We start from the raw sequence: 24,225 nt of genomic DNA, 5'->3' as shown, positions 1-24,225 counted from the left end.
AAACCCAGGCAGGTACAGGGAGAACGTACAAACTCCACAGTCACCCAAGGCTGAAATTGAACACAGGTCCCTGGCGCTGTGAGGCAGCAGTGCTAACCACTGTGCCACCATGCTGCTGAATGCTGGACATAAAAGACCCCAAGGCACTATTTTGAAGAAGAGCAGGTGCCCTGGCCAATAGTTATCCCTCACTCGACATCCCCCCAAAAATATTGAAGGGTCATTATCACCTTGCTGTTTGCGGGGATTTGTGTGTGCAAATTGGGGGGCTGCTGAGTATCCAATGCGATAACAGCTTTGAAAGTACCTCACCGGCCTCGAAGCGCTTTGGGGATGTCTTAAGGCGGTGAAAGGTGCTAGGTAAATGCAGGTTTTGTGTCAAACCGTTTCAATTTACTCAGCCATGCCATCCACCCTGCCCCGCTCCCCTTTCACATTTAAACATCCTTGGAGCAATAGTGCCACAAATAAATATTGAAATTGTCCATGATATATTTTTTGCCTGTAAAGGTTGCTGCTGACATCCCGATTGTGTGTTTTTAAAAAAAAACTTATTTCCTGGTCTGCATGTGCAGGAGTGGAGCTCTGCCCGGTGGACAGGCAGGAGCTGAGTGTGAGCCAGGGGAGGGATCGAGGAGGAGGAGGAGGGACCGGGGTTGGAGCCGCTGCTGCCGCCTCAGCGGGCAGGGGAGGGAGCTCGGAGGCCGCGGCTGCGAGGATGGCGGCGCCTGTCAGACCGTAAGTGACCTTCCCTCCGGCCTCGGCGGCTCTGCTTCCCCCGCTGGAGACTCCCGGGCCTCGGCCCTGCTTCCTGGACGGGCGCCCGGCTTTTGTGAGCAGCGGCGACAGGCGGGCAGCAGAGTGAGGAAACCCGGGCCTGCCTCAGCCCAGCTGAGCCTCGGCCTCTGTTTCCTATTCGCGCCGCTCCCCAGGCCTCTGCGCCTGGCCGCAGCCTGAGGCCTAGCACCCCTTCCTGTGGAGTCACTTTGTTGACATGAGGCCACCAGGAAAACACACAAACCTGGCTTGGTGGGGGTGGGGTGGGGGGGGGGGGGGCATAGAAATCGTTAAAATAACTTTGAGAAGGTTTGTGTTTGTTTGTTTGTTTCTAAATTGATCCAATTTAATTCTTGTCAGGCCCTGAACTGTCCATTCCTCTCACGCCTTGGGTTTGTGGCTCTCAGTTAACAAAGTGAATAAAAAACAGTTTTGAAATGTTTTTAACATCCTATCCGAGGTGGCAATTTGAATTCGAGAGGAACCATCCAAGGGTGTGCCAATGTTGGGCATGGCCTAGATGCAGGTAGACTGGCACTGGCTCAGGTGTGGCCCCCAAAAAACAAAGAGTCCACATTTTATATTGCACAGGAGGTGATCTCTGAGGGGGCTTACTGTGGCGGAAAGAAATGAAGAAGACGGATGGGGAATTGGAGCGAGTAGGAAATCTTTGACAGAATGGGGAGGGGGACTTGGGAACAATTTAGGGGGCCCAAATGGCGAATTCCACAGGGCGGGCACAGGTTTAATCGAAGAACAAACAGTCGCTGAAGTTCGACTGGGGGCAGAAAGGTTTGAAGAAAGGCGCAATGTTAGAAAGATGCAAGCAGTGATGTAAAGCAGCAGGAAATGAAAAAAAAATTAGAATTGCTTATTATCACGAGTAGGCTTCAATGAAGTTACTGTGAAAAGCCCCATTCCGGCACCTGTCCGGGGAGGCAGGTATGGGAATCGAACCGCGCTGTTGGCCTGCTTGGTAAGCCAGCGATTTAGCTCAGTGAGCTAAACCAGCCCCTAGTGAGCTAAACCAGCCCAGGAGATAGTTAGACAGGAGGTGGTCATGGCCAAATTTGGAAAGGCTGCTGCCGGCCTATTTCCCTACCGTTCCACCAGGAAGTCCAAGAAAGGCTGCCACCGCATAAAGAACCCTTGTACTGATCCCCTCAGGGCAAATTTCACCTTCTCCAATTTAATGAACCCCGCATATCATTGATCCAGGCCTCGCATCCTTCCATTGGAGCAAGATCCTCCGCCGTGCTACTAGGGACGCAAAGGCCAGAACACCGGCCTCTTTCGCCTCCTGCACTCCCGGCTCCACTGCAACCCCAAAAATTGCGAGTCCCCAGCCTGGCTTGACCATGGATCCCACCACCCTCGACACCGTCCTTGCTACCCCCTTCCAAAACTCCCCCAGCGCTGGGCACGCCCAAAACATATGGGCGTGGTTCGCTGGGCTCCCCGAGCACCTAGCACACCTGTCTTCGCCCCCGAAAAACCTACTCATCCTCGTCCCAGTCATGTGGGCCCTATGCAGCACCTTGAACTGTATGAGGCTAAGCCTCGCACAGGAAGAGGAGGAATTCACTCTCTCCAGGGCATCCGCCCACGTCCCCTCCTCAATCTCCTCACCCAGCTCCTCTTCCCATTTACCCTTCAGTTCCTCCACCGAGGCCTCATCTACCTCCTGCATCACCCGGTACATGTCCAAAATCCTCCCTCCTCTAACCCACACCCCCGAGAGCAACCGATCCCGCACCCCTCGTGGGGGCAGCAAGGGGAACCCCTCCACCTGCTGCCTGGCAAACGCCCTCACCTGCATGTACCTAAACATGTTCCCCGGCGGGAGCCCAAACTTCCCCTCTAACTCCTCCAAGCTCGCGAACCTCCACTCCACAAACAGGTCCCTGAACCTCCTAACCCCTGCCCTGTGCCAGCCCAGGAATCCGCCATCAATGCTCCCTGGGACAAACCGATGGTTCCCCCGTATCGGGGCCTCCATCGAGCCCCCCACTTCTCCCCTATGCCGTCTCCATTGCCCCCAAATTTTGAGGGTAGCCGCCACCACCGGGCTCGTGGTATACCTCGTTGGAGGGAGCGGCAACGGCGCCGTTACCAGCGCCTCCAGGCTCGTGCCCACACATGACGCCGCCTCCATCCTCTTCCATGCTGCCCCTTCCTCGTCCATTACCCACTTACGCTCCATCGCTGCGTTGGCAGCCCAATAGTACCCACAGAGGTTGGGCAACGCCAGCCCCCCCTATTCCTGCCCATTCCAGGAACACTCTTCTCACCCTCGGAGTCCCATGCGCCCACACAAATCCCGTGATACTCCTGTTGACCCTCCTAAAAAAGGCCTTCGGGATAAGGATGGGGAGGCACTGGAACAGGAACAAAAACCTTGGGAGCACCGTCATCTTAACGGACTGCACCCTCCCCGCCAGTGACAGCGGTAACATATCCCACCTCTTAAACTCCTCCTCCATCTGCTCCACCAACCTTGTGAAGTTGAGCTTGTGCAGGGCCCCCCAGCTCCCAGCCACCTGGACCCCTAGGTACCTGAAGCTCTTCCCTGCCTGCTTCAGTGGGAGCCTACCAATCCCCTCCTCTTGATCCCCCGGATGCACCACAAACAACTCACTCTTGCCCAGGTTCAACTTATACCCAGAAAACCCCCCGAATTCACTAAGAATCCTCATCACCTCTGGCATCCCCCCCACCCTGTATGTGGGTCTGCCACATACAGCAACAGGTCGTCCGCATACAGCGACACTCGATGCTCCTCCCCACCCCGCACCAGGCCCCTCCAGTTCCCTGACTCCCTCAATGCCATAGCCAGGGGCTCAATCGCCAACGCGAAGAGCAAGGGGGACAGGGGGCACCCCTGTCTCGTCCCCCGGTACAGCCGAAAGTACTCCGACCTCATCCTATTTGTGGCTACACTCGCCATCGGGGCCTCGTAGAGCAGCCTCACCCACCGGATAAACCCCTCCCCAAACCCAAACCTCTCCCAACACCTCCCACTCAACCCTATCAAAGGCCTTCTCCGCATCCAATGCCACCACTATCTCCGCCTCCCCTTCCTTGGCCGGCATCATAATGACATTGAGGTGCCTTCGCACGTTCGTATTCAACTGCCTTCCCTTCACAAACCCCGTCTGGTCCTCATGAATGACCCCGGGCACGCAATCCTCTATTCTAGTGGCCAGGATCTTTGCCAGCAGCTTAGCGTCGGCGTTTAGCAGCGGAATCGGCCTATATGACCCGCACTGCAGAGTGTCCTTGTCCCGCTTCAGGATCAAGGAAATCAGCGCCCGTGACATAGTTAGGGGCAAAGCCCCCCCCCTCCCTTGCCTCGTTAAAGGTCCGGACCAACAGAGGGCCCAACAGGTCCAAATACCTTTTTATAAAATTCCGCCGGAAACCTGTCCGGCCCCGGCGCCTTCCCCGACTGCATGCTCCCTATCCCTTTGACCACCTCCTCCAGCTCGATCGGCGCTACCAGTCCCTCCACCTGCTCCTCCTCCATCCTCGGGAATTGCAGCTTGTCCAAGAAGCGCCCCATCCCACCCCCCTCCACCGGGGGGTTCCGACCGGTACAGTTCCCCATAGAAGTCTCTGCAGACCCCATTAACATCTACTCCCCTCCGCACCACCTACCCAGCCTTATCCGTCACTCCCCCAATCTCCCTGGTCGCATCCCGCTTTCGGAGCTGGTGTGCCAGCATCCTGCTCGCCTTCTCCCCATATTCATACACCGCCCCCTGTGCTTTCCTCCACTGAGCTTCCGCCTTTCTGGTAGTCAATAGGTCGAATGTGGCCTGAAGGCTACGCCTCTCCCCCAGCAATCCCTCCTCTGGAGCCTCCGCATATCTCCTATCCACCCACACCATCTCCCCTATCAGTCTCTCCCTCTCCCTCTGCTCCCCCCTCTCCCTATGGGTTCGGATGGAGATCAATTCCCCCCTCATCACTGCCTTCAATGCCTCCCAGACCGTCCCCACTCGGACCTCCCCGTTGTCATTGGCCTCAAGGTACCTCTCGATACAACCCCGAACCCCCTCGGCCACCTCCTCATCTGCCAGCAGCCCCACCTCCAAGCGCCAGAGCGGACGTTGGTCCCTCTCTTCCCCCAGCCCGAGGTCCACCCAGTGCGGGGCATGATCCGAAATGGCAATGGCGGAGTATTCCACATCCTCCACCCTCGAAACTAACCCCCTGCTCAGGACAAAAAAATCAATCCTCGAGTAGGCCTTATGTACGTGGGAGAAAAACGAGTATTCCCTGGCCCTTGGCCTCGCAAACCTCCAGGGATCCACCCCCCCCATCTGGTCCATAAATCCCCTCAACACCTGAGCCGCTGCCGGCCTCCGACCCGTCCGGGACTTGGATCGATCCAATGGGGGATCCAGTACCGTGTTGAAGTCCCCCCCCCCCATGATCAGGCCCCCCACCTCCAGGTCCGGAATGCGGCCCAACATACGCTGCATAAACCCCGCATCGTCCCAATTTGGGGCGTAAACATTCACTAACACCACCCGCTCCCCCTGCAGCTTACCACTCACCATCACATATCTCCCGCCACTGTCAGCCACCACATTTAACGCCTCAAACGACACCTTCTTCCCCACCAGGATCGCCACCCCCCCTACTCTTCTCATCCAGCCCTGAGTGAAATACTTGGCCCCCCATCCCTTCCTCAGCCGAACCTGGTCCACCACTCTCAGGTGTGTCTCCTGGAGCATGGCTACATCCGCCTTCAGCCCCTTCAGGTGCGCAAATACCCGGGCCCGTTTGACCGGCCCATTCAGCCCCCTCACATTCCAGGTTATCAGCCGGATCAGAGGGCTCCCTGTCCCCCTCCCCTGCCGATTAACCATACCCCATCCCTTGCCCACCACTGGCCAGCTCTGCCAGTTTCCCACGGCGGCAACTCCTCCCCCCCCCCCCCCCCCCCCCCCCCCCCAGCACCCCCTGTGTCCTCCAGCTCCTTCCTGACCGTTTCAGCAGCAACCCGGTACCCCCCCCCCCCCCCCTCAAGACTAGGACCCATCCTAGCCACGTCCCTCCCTCCATAGGACTCCCGTGAGCCAGCTAACTTCTGCTGACCCCGGCGACTCCCGCCCTACCTCCGATTCCTCCCCACATGGGACTACCCCTCCTCCATCGTGCCCGTCAGCGGGTGCACCCCCCCCGCCCCCCTGCGCGGGAAAATAAAACAGCCAGCAACGACCCGCGCTTCTCAGCCCCGACCCCGCCCCCACCATCTCCCAGCGCGGGAAACCCGCAGAAAGCCTGCGCTTTCGCCCTGCCCGGCCCCGCCTCCTCCTGGGCTACTCCCATTGGCAGTCCCCCCCACCAGCTCCCCGAACTCCCCGTTTACCCCCCTGCCCGAACCCGTCCACCAGACCCCTATAGAAAAACCCATATAGAAAAGACAAATCGACATCATCCCACCCACCCTAAGGCCAACCCACATCTTACATTAAACCAAGCAAATAAAAATACAGTATTATACAGCATCCCCCATCTTAGACCCTCAGTTTGAGTCCAATTTCTCGGCCTGCACAAAGGCCCACGCCTCCTCCGGGGACTCAAAATAATGGTGCCGATCCTTATAGGTGACCCACAGACGCGCCGGCTGCAACATGCCGAACTTCACACTCCGTCTATGGAGCACCGCCTTTGTCCGATTAAACCCGGCCCTCCCCCTCGCCACCTCCGCACTCCAGTCCTGGAAGATCCGCACCTCCGTGTTCTCCCACTTGCTGCTCCGCTCCTTCTTGGCCCACCGGAGCGCACACACTCACGATCCACGAACCGATGAAACCGCACCAACGCCGCCCGCGGCGGCTCGTTCGGCTTCGGCCTCCTAGCCAGAATTCTGTGGGCCCCCTCTAACCCCAGGGGCCCCTGGAAGGACCCAGCCCCCATCAGCGAGTTTAACATAGCCGCCACATAGGCCGCTGGGTCCGGCCCCTCCAGCCCCTCCGTGAGGCCCAGGATCCGCAAATTCTTCCTCCTCGACCGGTTGTCCAGCTCCTCGAACCGCTCCTGCCATCTTTTATGGAGCGCCTCGTGCATCTCCACCTTCCCCGCCACGGCCACGACCTCATCCTCCCTTTCGGAGGCCTGCTGCTGCAGCTCCCGGATCGCAGCCCCCTGGGCTGTCTGGGTCTCCATCAGCTCCCTATTGGTTCCCTTCAGCGACTCCAGCAGCTCCAACCTAAGCTCCTGGAAGCAGCGCAGCAGAGTCGCCTGCTGCTCCTGGGCCCACTGCCTCAGCTCCACAAGGCCTCCGCCGGCCGCCATTTTGTCTTCCTTCCACTGCTTTTTCAGGGGTGCTTTCTCCGGTTTTCTCCTTGCCCCACTCCTGGTCCGGACCATAGGACCGTTGGGGTCGACTCCTGTCCTCTTCCCACGTCGGGATTTGCCGACACAGCTCCGTTGGGAACCCTGAAAAGAGCCCCAAAGTCCGTTTTCAGCGGGAGCTGTCGAATGTGCGGCTTAGCTCCTCATTGCCGCCACCAGAAGTCTCAGCCGTGGCTCAGTTGGTGGCACTCTCGCAGCTGAGCCAGAAATTGTGCCTTCCAAGTCCTACTGCAGAAACTTGCACACGACAATGCATTACCGAATGAGTGCTGCATCGTCAGAGATGCTGCTTTCCAGCTGAGATATTAAACTGATGCCCTGTTTGCTTTCTCTGTTTCTGATCCGATTGCAGTATTCCAAAAAGAGCAAATGAGTGTCATTGTTTCAGCAAGTACAAATATTTTAAGTTTATTGACAACTCCAGAACACAAAAGAATCGGCAACATGCTAAAAACAGTCACAAAGATCAGTAACATGCTAAAAGCATTTACAATACACCAAAATCCCACCACCAATTCCTCTCCCCATACCCCAACTGTACCCCCACATTGGCGGGAAGGCACTCAAATGAGCAGCACAGACCTCCGGAAAAGGACACATGGGTGCATTATACTGTGTGTCAGAGAGAAAACACCCCTCCCCTCCCAAGAGGGGGTACAGTTCAACACAAAACAGTTCCTTTAAACAAACCACCAGCTGCAAAGCCAGCACATGGCTACCTCTTCCCTCACCCCTCCCAAACGATAGCCCCACATTGGTGGAAAGGCGCCCAAACGAGCAGCACAGACCACCTGAAAAGGACACACTGCTAAGGGGCATGGTGGAAGAGAGAGGGCAACCAAAATCCGCCCCGTGCTCCACTCCCAGCTGATAAGCAGAAAGATGTGGAGATGCCGGCGTTGGACTGGGGTGAGCACAGTAAGAAGTCTTACAACACAAGGTTAAAGCCCAACATGTTTGTTTCAAACACTAGCTTTCGGAGCACTGCTCCTTCCTCAGGTGAATGTCTGTGTCTATATGCGCGATCTTCCTGGAGATCCTCTCCACTTTGAGCCGGCAGTTTGCGGTGTCGATAGTAGCCATGATGTGGAGATGCCGGCGTTGTACTGGGGTGAGCACAGTAAGAAGTCTTATAACACCAGGTTAAAGTCCAACATGTTTGTTTCAAACACTAGCTTTCGGAGCACTGCTCCTTCCTCAGGTGAGGAAGGAGCAGTGCTCCGAAAGCTGTTTGAAACAAACATGTTGGACTTTAACCTGGTGTTGTAAGACTTCTTATGATAAGCAGAAAGGCAGCCAGTAACAAGTACGAATACCAGGCGTGGCAACTGCAGGAAGGCAAGCTCTCTACTTTCTCGCCCACCCGCCCGCAAGCAAGTCTGGAAAAGGCAGCCAGCCTAAAGAATAACACACCAGGTCCAGAAGCAGGGTTACAGACAGGCAGCAGAAGCGCAGTTAAACACACAGCCTGCAAGTACAGGCTTTGGCAATTACATTGTTAAGCTAATTGTCTTAAGGACAGGTGATGGATGATTATTGCTGGGGGCAGGAGGGACGATAAGGATGAGTGTATTGCTACTGAGCTGTATGTAGAATAAACTTGAAGATAATAGACAAGCTGCTTTATTGTTCCTTCACTAGCACTGATATTAACAGGGACTTAAGCTGTTGGCGAATATTTACCTCTCCACTAATATCACAAAAAAAAAGTTATCAGATAATTTGATGAAGTGTTAGCCAAAATTGATTCACTCAAATGCCACATTTGTGGGCAGCATGATGACACAGTGGTTAGCACTGCTGCCTCACACCATCAGGGTCCCGGTTTTAATTCTAACCTTGGGTGACTTTGTGTAGAGTTCGTATATTCTCCCCATGTCTGTGTGGGTTTCCTCCGCGTGCTCCGGTTTCCTCCCACAGTACAAAAATGTGCAGGTTAGGTGGATGGTCATGCTAAATTCCCCCTTAGTGCCCAAAAGGTTAGGTGGGGTTGCGGGGATAGGATACGGGATTGGGCCTAGGTAGAGAACTCTTTTGGAGGGTTGGTGCAGACTAGATGGATCGCATGGCCTCCTGCACCATAGGGATTAAATGATAACAGAAATATTTAGGAAATAGCACATTAGATTAAAGGGACACAGATAATTTAGGTATATAATTGACTGAGGAATAGGATGCAGAGAGGAGTGGTGAACATATGTTTTTCTGACTTAGAGGGAAACATGCAGGGGTCAGTATCAGGAATGTTGCATTTCAAACAAAAATGACCAGGACTTGGGTATAAGGAGTACAATTTTAAAATTGAATGATACAAAACGTGGTAATTTAAGGGTAACTGTAGCAGATTTCATGAGGCCATAGACTGGTGAAATATGCAAACACATGCAGATAATTTTAAAGACGTGCACTTTGGGAGGAACAACATGGGAGAGACGCTATAATTTAAATTGCACTATTTTGGGGGGGAATGCAAGCACAGAGGCACCTGTGGGTGCACATTCACAATTCTTTGAAGGTTGCAGGGAAAGTTGGTAAGGCGGTTAAAAAAACATGTTTGGGGTACTTGCTTTGTAAATAGTTGAAAAGAAAATGAGGATATCATAGCAAAATTTTACAAATTACTAGTTGGGCCTCAGCTGGAGTTTTGACTGCAAGTCTGTGTGCTACATTTTAGGAAAGACGTTTGGGGAGGGAGCAGAAGGAGGTTCAGCAAGATGGTACCAAGAATGAGGGACTTTAGTTGAACGGAGAAATTGGAGAAGCTATGCTGTTCTTCAGAGCTGGAGGGACTTCATTCCAAGGCGATGGAGTATTCCCCACTTGCCTGGATGAATGCAGCTTCAGCCACAATTGGAGGTTCAGCACCTTTTGGTGCAAGCAGCCCACTTGATTGGCACCCGATCCACCACCTTAAACGTTCGCAACCCCTACACGGCTGTTGCGCAATGGCAGCTCTGTGTATCATCTATAAGAAGCACTGCAGCAACACACCAATGTTTTTTGACAGAACCTTCAAAACTCATAACCTTTAGAAGGCAGCAGGTGCATGGGAACACCGTCTGCCAGGTGCATGGGAACACCGTCTGCCAGGTGCATGGGAACACCGTCTGCCAGGTGCATGGGAACACCGTCTGCCAGGTGCATGGGAACACCGTCTGCCAGGTGCATGGGAACACCGTCTGCCAGGTGCATGGGAACACCGTCTGCCAGGTGCATGGGAACACCGTCTGCCAGGTGCATGGGAACACCGTCTGCCAGGTGCATGGGAACACCGTCTGCCAGGTGCATGGGAACACCGTCTGCCAGGTGCATGGGAACACCGTCTGCCAGGTGCATGGGAACACCGTCTGCCAGGTGCATGGGAACACCGTCTGCCAGGTGCATGGGAACACCGTCTGCCAGGTGCATGGGAACACCGTCTGCCAGCTCCCATCCTAGTCACAAATTGAAATATCACTGTTCCTTTATTGTTGCTGGGTCAGAATCCTGGAACTCTCTCCAATAGATGGTGCACCTACACCACATGGACTGCAGTGATTCAAGAAGGTGGCTCACCACCACCTTCTCAAGGACAATTAGGGATGGCTGATAAATGTTGGCCTTGCCAATGATGTCCACACCTCTTGAAACAAATTTGAAAACAAAATTTTAAATTTTGAGAGGTTTTGATAGAGCAAGTAAGGATAAACTTTCCTGCGACAAGTGGTTCCATAACCAGAGAACACAGATGTAATATTTCACACAGAGGATTGTTAAAATTTGGAACTAACTATTTGAAAAGGTGTTGGAAGAAGGTTCCATAGAAACTCTCAAAGTGCAACTGGTTTCAGGCCTGATAATTAATTTGTAGAAAATAACTAGAGTGCGGGCCTAAATATTCTATGATTCTATTCATCATTGCTGCACTAATTGGCTGCTGTAAACAGTGACTACGCTTAGAAGTACTTCATTGGCCGTATGGTGTTTTGGATGTCCTTGGGGTCGTGAAAGTTGCTACATTACATTAAAGTTTATTCTTTCTACCCGAGGTGAGAAATTTGAAATTGTTTCCACAGTAAGGCGGTACATAGTACTTAATGTCAATCAAAATGTTGGCTGCAGCATTTTGGATGAATTGAAAGATTGGAAAGGCAAAAATCTATGGCGGCCACAAATAATGAATTTGATGTTATTGGCAGAGCCCTATTAAGAATTCTAAGGGCTCGAAGTATTGTCACCACTCGCCTTCCCATCCCCCCCCTTTCCACTCCCGAAGCATTAAAACGCGAACACATCAGCGTTGACGCCAGCAGTCCCCCGATTGGGTATCATAAAATGCATAAATAAAAAGCATGTGGCATGTTTAAATTTGTCACATTTAGTAACAAGTCGTATCGCAGAATACTGAGCTTAAATGAAACAATTCCACCATTGTATTTATTTTGTTTGTATTGTGGTGGGCCTTGCCTGGGGCGGGGACGGGGTGGGGGGGGGGGGGGGGGTGCAAGTAGTAAACTGCGATGCTTGGCAAGCCTTGGTGTTTTTTTTATTCTTTCATGGAATGTGGATCTTGCTGGCTAAGCCAGCACTTTTATTGCCCACCCCCAATTGGCCTTGAGAAGCGGGCCTCCCCATTTTTAGGGGGGGTGGGGAATGGTGTAGCGGTATTGCCGCTGAACTAATAATCTAGAGACCCGGAGCAATGCTTTGGGGAACTGGATTTAATAAAAATCTGGAATTAAAATCTAATGGTGACCTTGAAACTATTGTTGAGTTGATTATTGTAAAAATCCATCTGGTTCACTAATGTCATTACATGGTCTGGCCTACATGTGTCTCCAGACGCACAGCAATGTGGTTGACTCTTATGGATTGGCTATGATGGATTGGGAAGCAGAGAGTGGTAAGCCTGTTAAATTTGCTAACACAGGATGCAGTTGAGGCCAACACATTGAATGTTTTCAAGAAGGAGTTAGATATAGCACTTGGGGCAAAGGGGATCAAAGGATATGGGATATGATGGGATCAGGCAATTGAGTTGGATGAACATAATGAATGGCGGAGCAGTCTCAAATGGCTAAGTGGCCTCCTGCTCCTATTTTCTATGTTAACTGCCCACTGAAACAGCCTAGCAAGCCACTCAATTGTATCAAACCATCATAACAAATGAAACTGGGCAGACATACGACATTGACTTGGGCGCCAGCTACGACAGTGGAAAACTCAGTATGGACAACTTAACAAAGTCTTCCTTACTTGAGCCAAACTTGGGAGAGCTGTCCCACAGACATGTCAAGAAACAGACTGACAATGTCATGCTCGCAGAATCACACCTTGCAGATAATGTTCGAGACATCACCACCCCTGGCTATATCCTGTTCCACCGGCAGGATAGGCTCAGCAGAGGTGGCGCTGTTTCGATCCCACTTGATGTTATAACTGGATGGGAAAATCCCAGAATGGAACTCTGGCTCAAAAGTCCATGGGCTGGATTCTCCCATCAGTGGGATCCTCCGTTTTGCCAGAGCGCAGTCATGTCTTCGGATTTCCTGACGGCGTGGGGGTGCCCACAATAGGAGGATCAAACTGCTGGTGGGGGCGTGCCGCACCAGAAAACGGGTGCGGTGGGATGGAGAATTCCATCCCATAACTTTTTTACTTTTTAATAATAAGATGTGGAGGAACAATTATGTGACTGCTAATTAGTTTTAACAAGAAAAAACATTTATTCGACATGAAAAAATTGGATTATAATACAGTACTCCTTTACTCCCTCCCATAGTTTGCTAATTACACACAGGTTTTTGAATAACATGGATTACGAAATATATCTTAATCTACAAGGGTCTCATTAACACAAAGTCCCTTTTGAGCACACAAGATGACTGTGGGCAAATACACTCTACATTCTGAACCGCAAGTGAATGTCTCCTCAAAATCCTCCCAGATGATTGTCACATGAGAGTTTTCAAACTCCACTCCCAAATGTATGCTTTAAAATTTTCTCTCAATTATAGCGCTTTCCCTTAGCAGGTTGTATTCCAAAATCCAGACCAGGTTTTACAAATGACACTTTTAAAAAGAGCTTTTGCTCTACTTTTAACAGCCAGGATTTCACCTCAACCCCTTTAAGATTTATTTGTCTTGACTGCTGTGCAAACTGCTCACAATTGCTTTCACTCTGTATTCCCAGACTGTATTAAAATGGCATCACATACCTTTTGAAAGCTGCTGTACCTTCTAAAGCGACGTATATGAAAACCTCATTAAAGTTTCATGTCAAGTAATTGGGTTACTTGAATCTGGTGACTGCAATAATTTATTTAACTCCGAACACTTGGTTTACTCTTTTTAAAAAAAAATAATTTTTATTGAAATTTTTACAAAATATAAACATCTTAACTCTATTAACCAAACAACCGCGGTAACACCCCAAGAACAATACACACCCAACTTCAAGAACAACTACAAGCAAAAGAGAAAAAAAACCCAAAAGAGCACCCAAACAACAAAAGGGAAAGAGATAGCACCCTGGTTTACTCTTCTTTAGATTCTTCTGAACAATACCATGGTCTCTGTTCACTTAACTCCAGACTTCTTCATTTCTCTAGTTTCTTCAACTAGCTCTTCAGATCTCTGCACTTGTTTTCTTAACCATTACTCCAAAGTATGACTTTTCTTCTAGCAACGCTGAGTGAGATGCCCTCTCTAGCCTTCTTATTCTAGCAGAGGTTTTAGAGCTGCCTTCTCTCACTATGTATCTCCAACTGCAATCAAATTAGCTAAACTAAAACTTAAAAGCTCCTCTACCTTACAAAGCCCCAGTTGGTAAGCAACAACTTATCCTTCTCTAGGCTTTTATTTGTTCTTCACATGAAAACTCTCTGGAAGCAGAATTGAGTCACAGTTGGAACTTAAACCAATCCGCACACTTTTAAATACCTTCGTCCAGCATGCATCGAACTGTAGGTTTTACCCTTCCAGGCACAGAAACATTCCATTAAACTCACTTAAAACTATACCTTATTTCTAATGTTTACCAATATAAACCCCTTTAAAACTACCTTTGTTTTCCTAACAGGCACAGTGCTATATACTCAGGAAGAAGTTGCTCTTGGAGTCCTCAACATTGTCTCTGGACACCATGAGGTCTCATGGGATTAGGTCAGACATAGGCAAGGAAACTCCTGCTGCTGATGAATCAGTATTCCTCTGTGTTGGAGGAAGCACTGAGGGTGGCAAGGGTGCAGAATGTCCATCATCAAGAGTGGCTCGGTAGTATCACCTGGCACACCTGCGCTTGTTGAATCATAAAGGACATAGCTGCTAGACTGGGGCTGGAGGAGGTGGTGAGAGAACCAACAAGAGGGAAAAGCATACTTGACCTCATCCTGGTCAGCTGGACTGGTTTAGCTCACAAGGCTAAATCGCTGGCTTTTAAAGCAGGCCAGCAGCATGGTTCGATTCCCGTACCAACCTCCCCGGACAGGCGCCGGAATGTGGCGACTAGGGGCTTTTCATTGAAGCCTACTCGTGACAATAAGCGATTTTCCTCACCAGTCTGCCTGCCGCAGCTGCATCTGTCAATGACAGTATCAGTAGTTTGATAGGGGCGGCATGATGACGCAGTTGTTAGCACTTCTGCCTCATGGTGGCGAGGGCCCGGGTTTGATCCCGGCTCTGGGTCACTGTCCCTGTGTCTGTATGGGTCTCACCTCCACAACCAAAAGATGTGCAGTGCAGGCAGATTGGCCACGCTAAGTTGCCCCTTAATTGGAAAATGTTTTTTAAAAAGGAATGACTACCACCCAGTCCTTGTGGAGACAAAGTCCCATCTTCACATTGAGGATGCCCTCCATCGTATAGTGTGGCAATACCACTGTGCTAAAAGGGATAGATTTAGAACAGATCTAGCAATATAAGTCTCGCCACCCATGAGGTGCTGTGGGCCATGGGCAGCAGCAGAGTAGTATGCAACCACAAGCTGTAACCCCATGGTCCACCTACCTATCCTCACTCAACCATTACCACCAAGCCAGGGGATCAGCTCCGGTTCAATGGAGAGTGCAGGAGGACATGCGAGGAACAGCAACAAGCATACTAAAACTGAGGTGTCAACCTGGTGAAACTGCAATACAGGACCACTCATGTGCCAAACAGCATACGCAGCATGTGGCAGAGCTAAGAGATTCTCACAGCCAATGGACCAGATCTAAGATCTGCAGTTCTGTCATATCCAGCCGTGAATGGTGGTGGATAATTAAAGAACTCACTGGAAGAGAACGCTTCACAAATATCCTGTCCTCAACGATGGAGGAGCCCAGCAAGTAGTGCAAACGATAAGTGTGAAGCATGTGCAACAATCTTCAGCCAAAAGTGCCGAGTGGATCATCCATCATGGCCTCCTTACGAGGTCCCCAGCATCACAAACACCAGTCTTCAGCCCATTTGATTCACTCCATGTGAAGGCACTAAATACTGAAAAGGCTATGAGCCTGACAATATTCCGGCAGAGCTGAAGACTTTGCTCCAGAATTTGCGGTGCCTCTATCCAAACTGTTCTAGTACAGCTACAACATTGGCTTCTACCCAGCAATGTGGAAAATTATCCAGTTATGTCCTGTACACACAAAAGCAGGACAAATCCAACCCAGACAGTTACCACTTCATCAGTCTACTCTCGATTATCATTTAATTTTTTTTTTTTTAATTTAGATTAGCCAATTATTTTTTCCAATTAAGGGGCAATTTAGCGTGGCCAATCCACCTACTCTGCACATTTTTGGGTTGTGGGGGCGAAACCCACGCAGACACGGGGAGAATGTGCAAACTCCACACGGACAGTGACCCAGAGCCGGGATCGAACCTGGGACCTCAGCGCCGTGAGGCGGTTGTGCTAACCACTAGGCCACCGTGCTGCCCTGATTATCATTTAATTGAAGGAAAGGGTCATCGACAGTGCTATCAAGCGACATTTGCTTAGCAATAACTTGCACACTGACACTCAGTTTGGGTTCTCCCAGGGCTACTCGGGGACAAAAGAGCTGAACTCAGCAGGTGAGATGAGACTGACTGCCCTTGACATCAAGGCAGCATTTGAGTATGGCATCAAGGGGCCCAAGCAAAACTGAGTCTATGGGAATCGCCGGGGGGGGGGGGACTCTCCACTGGTTGGAGTCATACCTGGCACAAAGGGAGACGGCCATGGTTGTTGGAGGTCAATAATTTCAGTTCCAGGGCATCACTGCAGGAGTTCCTCAGGGTAGTATCCTAGGCCCAACCATCTTCTGCTGCTTCATCAATGACCTTCCTTCCAACATCTGGTCAGAAGTGGGGATGTTTGCTGATGATTGCATAATGCTCAGCACCATCGTGACTCAGATACTGAAGCAGTTCGTATCTGAATGCAGCAGGAACTGGGCAATATTCAGGCTTGGGATCACAAGTGGCAAGTAACATTCACACAACATGAGTGTCAGACAGTGACCATCTCCAGTGACCATCACGCCTTGACATTCAATGGCATTACCATCAATCAACCCCTACTATTAACATTCTGGAGGTTAACATTGACCAGAAGCTGAACTGGCCTCGCCATATCAACACTGTGTCTACAAGAGCAGGTCAGAGGCTAGGAAACCTGCAGTGAGTGACTCGCCTCCTGACTTCCCAAAGTCTGTTCACCACCTACAAAGCACAAGTTGAGTGTGATGGAACAGTCTCCACTTGCCTGAATGAGTGCAGCTCCAATAATACTTGGGAAGCTCAACACCATCCAGGACAAGGCAGCCTGCTTGATTGCCACCCCTTCCACAAACATTCAATCCCTCTACCACTGACACACTGCTTCCACTGTGCACTGTACAAGTATCATTGCAGGAATTCCTCAAGTGCCGTGAGACAGCACCTCCCAAACCCACACCTGCTACTGTCTAGGACAAGGGCAGCAGACACAAGGGAGCACCACTACCTAGGCATTCCCCTCCAAGCGACATACCATCTTGACTCAGAAATATATTGTCGTTCCTTCCCTGTCGCTGGGTGAAAATCCTGGAATTCCCTCCCTCATAGCACTGCGGGTGTCCAAACACTACATGGACTGCAGCAGTTTTAAGAAGACCACACACCACCACCTTCTCGAGGCCAATTAGGGATAGGCAATAAATGCTAGCCAAGCCAGCAAAGCCCACATCCTATAAATGCATTAAAACGATAATGCTGTTTGGGAGGGAGTTCTAGGATTTTGACCCAACACTGAGTATCATCAGAATTTAACTATAACTACAGTTCAGTGTGAAAAGCATACAGCTTTACACTTTCAGAATGCAAGTAGGATGAAATGAGAAGAAACTCAGCAGAATTATTTTTATTTGAAATATCGTCCATTTTATACTTCGAGATTTTGGTTGGAATTCTTTTTTTCTGGCACAGAAATCCTGTTATCTGGTTCTTTCTTGCTACTGTGCTGCTCCAATCGTTATGTGCCAATGGAGAATCGCATTAGGTTCCATAATAAACACCAGGAACTCTTCACACCAAACTAACCCGAGAGCCACTTGAGCCACTTCAGGCAACGGATCATCGAGAAACTTAACCTCAGAGTGGAAATGCAGATTGTAATGATTCGGACTCAGTTCCTTTTGTGATGCATGATGACAGCTCGGCTAAAGTCCATGCACAGCTTGTTAGTGCTTTTGATGTCCCGAGAAAAGAAACCTGTGGCAACATGCCCGACGTGAAAAATATAAACACATAGGGCAGCACGGTGGCGCAGTGGGTTAGCACTGTGGCCTCACGGAGCCCAGGTCCCAGGTTTGATCCCGGCTCTGTATCACTGTCCATGTGGAGTTTGCACATTCTCCCCGTGTTTACATGGGTTTGCCCCCACAACCCAAAAATGTGCAGGCTAGGTGGATTGGCCACGCTAAATTGCCCCTTAATTGGAAAAAATGAATTGGGTGCTCAAATTTTTTTTAAAAATAAACCCATTAACATCCTATAGAATACATGTAGGACTTCCACACCGTGATTCCTGAAGTCTTTGCAGATAGAAGGTTAAGGAGGGGGTTGTTGGGTTACGGGTATAGGGTGGATACGTGGGTTTGAGTAGGGTGATCATTGCTCGGCACAACATCGAGGGCCGAAGGGCCTGTTCTGTGCTGTACTGTTCTATGTTCTATAGTCATTGATATGTCGTGGCAGGTATTTATGTAGCAGATTTAAATACAAATCTAGTTTATCTGCAGGTCGGAATTTGCACAGAAGTGAGGAGCAATGGTGAGGTGTTGAAGGTGGCCCAAATAACACAACTTTGAATAAATTCATGAATTGGTCTATTCAACCTTTCCATTTGTTGAGTTCATTCAATTGTCTTTATTTTCATATCTTTTTCAAAAGGAGATGGACAGCCCGTCTTGGGGCGCTGTCAACTAATTGTTCCAGTTACTTACTCTCAGAATGTTTGGACCTCCTTACTTCTGTAACTGCAGGGCATGCACACAAATGCTAGCATACTTTCAAAAAGAACTTCCAATTAAGGGGAAATTTAGCGTGGTCAATCCACCTACCCTGCACATCTTTGGGAAGTGGGGGGTGAGACCCATGCAGACAAGGGGAGAATGTGCAAACTTCACACAGACAGTGATCCGGGCCAGGATCGAACCCGGGTCCTCAGCACCGTGAGGCAGCAGTGAAATGCTAACATACTGGCCAGTGTTTTTCTTTCATGCCTAACATTATGGTTACAAAAGTGTAGTTACGATTTGTATGACTAATTGAAAATGTTGAGACCATTACCGAAAAATTGGCTTGTGCATCAATGAGTAAACCATTACCAGAATGTTCATTTCACACTATAGTATGTGCTGTGGGATGTTAACTGACACTTAGGTTCTAACCCTTCTGGGTCTTACCACTCCATTGCAACTATGCAATTGAGTATTTCCAGTTCAAAACACATGCTTATTATATGAATGACAAGTCCTTTATTTGATAGGTCAAGCCAATGCAAATACCTAGTGGTGAAATTCAATGCATTAAGATTTGTTCTTGTAATTTGTTGATGGGGTTTCGTGTAACTCCTTTGAATTATGCTTTAACATACTCTGGGACCTCAGACACCCGCACATAATGTTAACCGGACCAGGCACTGGAGTCCTCCCCGTTACACTCACCCACTCTCCAGCCGAAACCCATCCCCTGGGTGCTCAGATCTCGGCTGCTGCATGTGTGGTGTTGCCTTGCACAGTGTCCAGGCATCATGGTCTGATTGGCATGATAGGCAATGACTCTCACATGCTACATGGACCACCCACCCAAGGGAATCCACTTGGGATGTGTGAAGTGCTCACCTAACCCACGATAGCCAATTCAGCAATAGCCTTCAGACGCACGGCCAGAGGCCTCAGCACTCAGCGGGGGTTATGGGTGGTTGGTGAGGCAGGCGGATAGGGACAAGAGGTGACCCCAGAACAGGTACACATGACTCGGAGGTTGGTATGGCGGAGCCGAGCACGGGTGCCCCCCCACCCCATGGCGAATCACCCCAGCTGAGGATGCCCCCCCTATTGAGCGGTGCATCGGGCTGCACAAAATGCGCTTCCGCTGTCTCGCCTGCTCCGTGATGCCCTGCAGTGCACCCCCTGGAGGGTTGCCCACTTTCTGGTGGTACACAACCTGGCACAGCAGCAGGGCGATGTGCTGGAGGTGGGTGATGTGGAACATGTAGCCATCTCCGAGGAGGAAGACGTGAATGATGAGGAGGCGCCGGACTAGAGGAGGCTGGAGGACAATCCCGGGGTGGAACCGGGGGACCAGCCAGAGGCTGCAGGACAGGCGGCAGCGGCGAGGGTCCGGCAAGCCTAGACAGCCAAGGAGGCATTCATACTCGCCTGTTTCACATAGGGTGTGGGCTGGTCTGCCATTACTACCTTCTCCACACCCCTTTCCCCATTTCCAACCCTCCCAGGCTCTGTGTTACAACACTGTAGGGTGCTGGGACTGTGTCGACATCATTAGCAGGCCACTGTCGAGGGTAGGGGGTGATGATAACCCACAGAGAGCTGAGCTCAGGTGCTCCTTAATCTGTCCACTGAGTGCTCACTCACACCCATCACCTGCACGTGGTGTGACTGGGGCATGCCTGGGGAGATGGGGACCAGGGGGCCATGCCTGGAGAGTTGGGCCAAAGGTTTGGAGGTCGGCCCACATTGCGGAAGTGTGTGACAGGCATCACCAACTGCGCTATGCCTTGGACACCTTCACTAATGCTGATGACGTCATGCACCAGGCTCTCCACTGCGGTCACCACCTTAGCAGTGTCGGTCTCGGTGCTACTCATTGCCGGCGACATCGCCTGCGCCCGTAGCCTCTGGGACTCCTCCAATCGGCTATGGTCCTGCTGGAATGTCGCTGGCATCTCCCTTTGAATGTCCCAGTCGCTCCCTAACGTCTCCATCAGCTCGCGGATAGCATGTTCCATTGACTCAGCATCCGGCTGGGACCCAGCTGGGTCCTGGGAGCCAGCATGCCTCCGACTGCTGTCTCGCCTGGGCATTACTGCCTCCACCTGAGTTGTATCAGCGACTGTGTTGTGTTCACCAGAATGTGACCCAGAAGCCTGACCACTAACATTTCCCACCAAGGTGTGCGTCTCTGCGGCAAGGAGGGTGTGGATGAAATGAAATGAAATGAAAATCGCTTATTGTCACGAGTAGGCTTCAATGAAGTTACTGTGAAAACCCCTAGTCGCCACATTCCGGCGCCTGTCCAGGGAGGCTGGTACGGGAATCGAACCGTGCTGCAGGCCTGCTTGGTCTGCTTTAAAAGCCAGCGATTTAGCTCCGTGAGCTAAACCAGGATGACATGTGACTTGCTGTTTGTGGCATCCTCGGAGCTCTCCTCCGAGATGGTCTCATGGGAGGCAGAGGAATGGGCCACCTCGGATGGGCCAGCGCCGCTGGCTGGAGGACCTGCGGGAGAATGGACATGTGGTCAGTGGGAGGGATGGGTCAGTCTATACGGCATTAACAACTCGCGTGTGCCAGGTCCTCCGGGTGGGGCCGGTGGGTCCTCACCTCTGTGGCATGCACCGACCTCCGCATTGGTGACCATTCTGTACTCTGGCCTGTTCCTCGAAGGTGGTGACTATTGTCTAGCACCCCTCTGCTGGTGTGGTTCACTCTCTGGACCCTTGGGGGAACAGGACATCCCTCCTGGCCTCGACTGCATCTAAGAGCCAGGTCCACGTCTCCAAACCTTGGGACCGGGTGTCTTGGTGCCATGGCTGTGAGCTGAGTGGTATTGGCTGAGCTGAGTGCTGCTCGACCTTGTTAGTGGGGGGGCTGGCGAGCGCGGTCCCGGCGAATCGGCTGGCAAGCCTTCATTTGCGGCGTGAAGTTCACGAGACCTCGTTAAGTGGACCAATTAACGTATTGCGTTGCCGGTCTCTCCGAGCGCCGGGAAGCTTGCAGCACTTTCCACTGGCTACCACACTTAGAAATCTTTCTGGAGAATCGAGCCCCTTGTGTATTAACCTTTTGTGTGGCACCTTATCAAACTTGGAAAAAGTGATTAACTATAGAATTTAAAGAGACCAGTGATTGCTGTTCATTGTTGTGGATTCAGTCACATACATACTCAAACGGCCATAGTACTTATGTAGAAAAGTCGTTGAAATTTGAGGCAGAAAAATGTTGTCCATGTGAATAAATCATTTGCATAAAATGTGGAAACTACGTGTGTCTAGATTTGACTTTGCATTAGGCTCATTTAATTGATTTTTTTTGTCATATTTCCTTTTTTTGTAGTGCTATTTGCAAAATATGTTGTAAATCAACAGATCTTAAAAGGTTTTCCTGTAATTAAGTTTTATAATGGGTAAAGCTGCTGCTTTGGTACTTCAGTAAATGAAAAGGATTGAATATTTTGAGCATTGTGTTCTGGGTTAGCTAACTCACTGTTAGATATGCTTATTACACTTGTATTCTCTGAGCTTCTACGAAGCAAACTTGAGGAGGAAATTGCAGTCGGATTAAATAAAGCCAGGTTATATTACATGAGGTGGGAGCTGCTTTTCAGATTAACTAAGATTGCTGCAAAGAAAACAAATAATTTGTTCTTATCTGTGTAAACCTCTTGTGAAATATTTCTGCAGAATAGGGATAAAAGTTACAGAATTTAGTGAAGTATAGTTGAAGTTCTGAGAAAGCTGCATATTCCTGAAATGGTTGCTTTGGTTTTGTCATTGTTGCACTTTAGCTGGCCACTTAAGAGATAAATAAGTGATCAAGAGTAACTTTAACTTCTGTTCCCCACTCCCTCCAACAAATTTCTTCGAATCATAGAATCCTTACAGTGGAGAAGGAGGCCATTCAGCCCATTGAGTTTGCACTGACCCTCTGAAAGACCACGCGACCTAGGCCGACTCCCCTACCCAGTCCCCGTAACCCCACCTAACCTGCACACCGTTGGACTGCGGGAGGAAACTGGAGCACCCGGAGGAAACCCACACAGACACGGGTAGAACGTGCAACCCCACACAGTCACCCAAGTGTGGAACTGAACCCGGGTCCCAGGCTGTGATTTACCCTGTTGGAAAGCTGAGGCAACAAAGTTATATTGTATACAATTGTGCGTGTGTTGTGTGTGTTTACTGCAGATGTCGAGGGCCGAAGGGCCTGTACTGCACTGTAATGTTCTATGTCAGAAAACCCCAAAGTTATTCAAATTATTGGGCGGGATCTGCTGGCCGCGTCGCACTGAAACGCTGCGCAGCGCAACGCACGTGGTAGATGCCGGGAGATCCCACTTCCAGGAACTACCTGGTGTGCCATTACTCATGAGGTCTATCGTGATCTCGTGAGATGCCGTGATGTGAATCTCACCCATTGTGGGCGGGAACACTTTCTGGCAAATCTGCACATTAGAGACACAGCTAGTCTCACTCTAATATGCGTTCCCGAGATCTAACCAAGGCTTGCAATCTAGCTTCGAAACCTTGGGCAAGCACCCTCCCGTGCTGATCTCTACAAACGGGGACAAAATGGAACAGGACTTTTGAGGGGGGGTGTATGCCTTCTGGGCAGTGCCAGGCTGGCACCAAGGTGGCACTTCCAGGATGCCCAGGTGGGGTACTGCCAGCTGGTAGGTGCATTACCAGGGTGCCAGGCTGGTCCTGCCAAGCTGTCATTTTTTTGCGCAGCAGTGATCAGGCCAGGGTGTGTCCTGTGCGGGTGCGGGGGGTTGTGAATTGAGGTTTTGGGGGATGGGGGATCCGGTATCGCGTCTGCGAGCGGAGCTCCTCAGTGCAGAGCTAGGTGCGGCTTCGTTAGGAAGATCCCTGCTGAGGCCTCTGATCTACCGGGATTAGCGTCAGATAGTGGGTGTTTCTCTGTGCTCCGAGCGATGGGAAACCCCCTACAAAACTCACAGAATTCTGTATATTGCATTTTAACCTGTAAATAATTCTGACATGGAATTAGCCTGTACATGGCATTCGGTCTGTGTATTATTTTGTGCATTTTGGAAAGGGCTTGAAGATCATGATGAACCTCAGTATCGTACGTACAGTATCCTCCAGTGAACAATATGCTTTGATTATTAAATGTCAACATGAGGGCAGCACGGTGGCCTAGTGGTTAGCACAGCTGCCTCACGGCGCTGAGGTCCCAGGTTCGATCCCGGCTCTGGGTCACTGTCCGTGTGGAGTTTGGACATTCTCCCCGTGTCTGCGTGGGTTTCGCCCCCACAACCCAAAGATGTGCAGGCTAGGTGGATTGGCCACGCTAAATTGCCCCTTAATTGGAAAACATAATTGCGTAATCTAAATTTATAAAAAGAAATGGGGAAAAAAATGTCAACATGCTGGTCTGTGCACAACACTGTCTAAACTTGCAGATTCTGGTTCTTCTGGGACTCTCTTTGCTAATGGAAGCTACCCGGCTGGTAAAATAAGACCAAGGTGTTTGATTTAAAAGCCCAAATTTTGACACCTGCATCCAGCTGTTTCGTTTGGTACAGCTTTTATGCAGCTTCTAAGTTTACTACATAAATGTTGCTTGGTGGCAGCAGAGAGCAGGCACTGTATTTTAATACAAAAGG

General features: G+C 50.5%; 1 protein-coding gene across 1 annotated transcript in view; it reads left to right on the top strand.

The window, feature by feature from the left end:
• Positions 1 to 616: 616 nt before the first annotated feature.
• nsrp1 (nuclear speckle splicing regulatory protein 1) overlaps positions 617 to 24,225 on the top strand; it is an 84,650-nt gene continuing 61,041 nt past the window's right edge. The window contains exon 1 of the mRNA XM_038814314.1: positions 617 to 738. Within this exon, the coding sequence (XP_038670242.1) occupies positions 719 to 738 (20 nt within the window). The 5' untranslated portion in view covers positions 617 to 718. The remainder of the gene's footprint in view (positions 739 to 24,225) is intronic.

The sequence above is a fragment of the Scyliorhinus canicula genome, chromosome 12 (assembly GCF_902713615.1).
Source record: "Scyliorhinus canicula chromosome 12, sScyCan1.1, whole genome shotgun sequence".
Taxonomy (NCBI): domain Eukaryota; kingdom Metazoa; phylum Chordata; class Chondrichthyes; order Carcharhiniformes; family Scyliorhinidae; genus Scyliorhinus; species Scyliorhinus canicula.
This window is presented reverse-complemented; position numbering and strand designations above follow the sequence as displayed.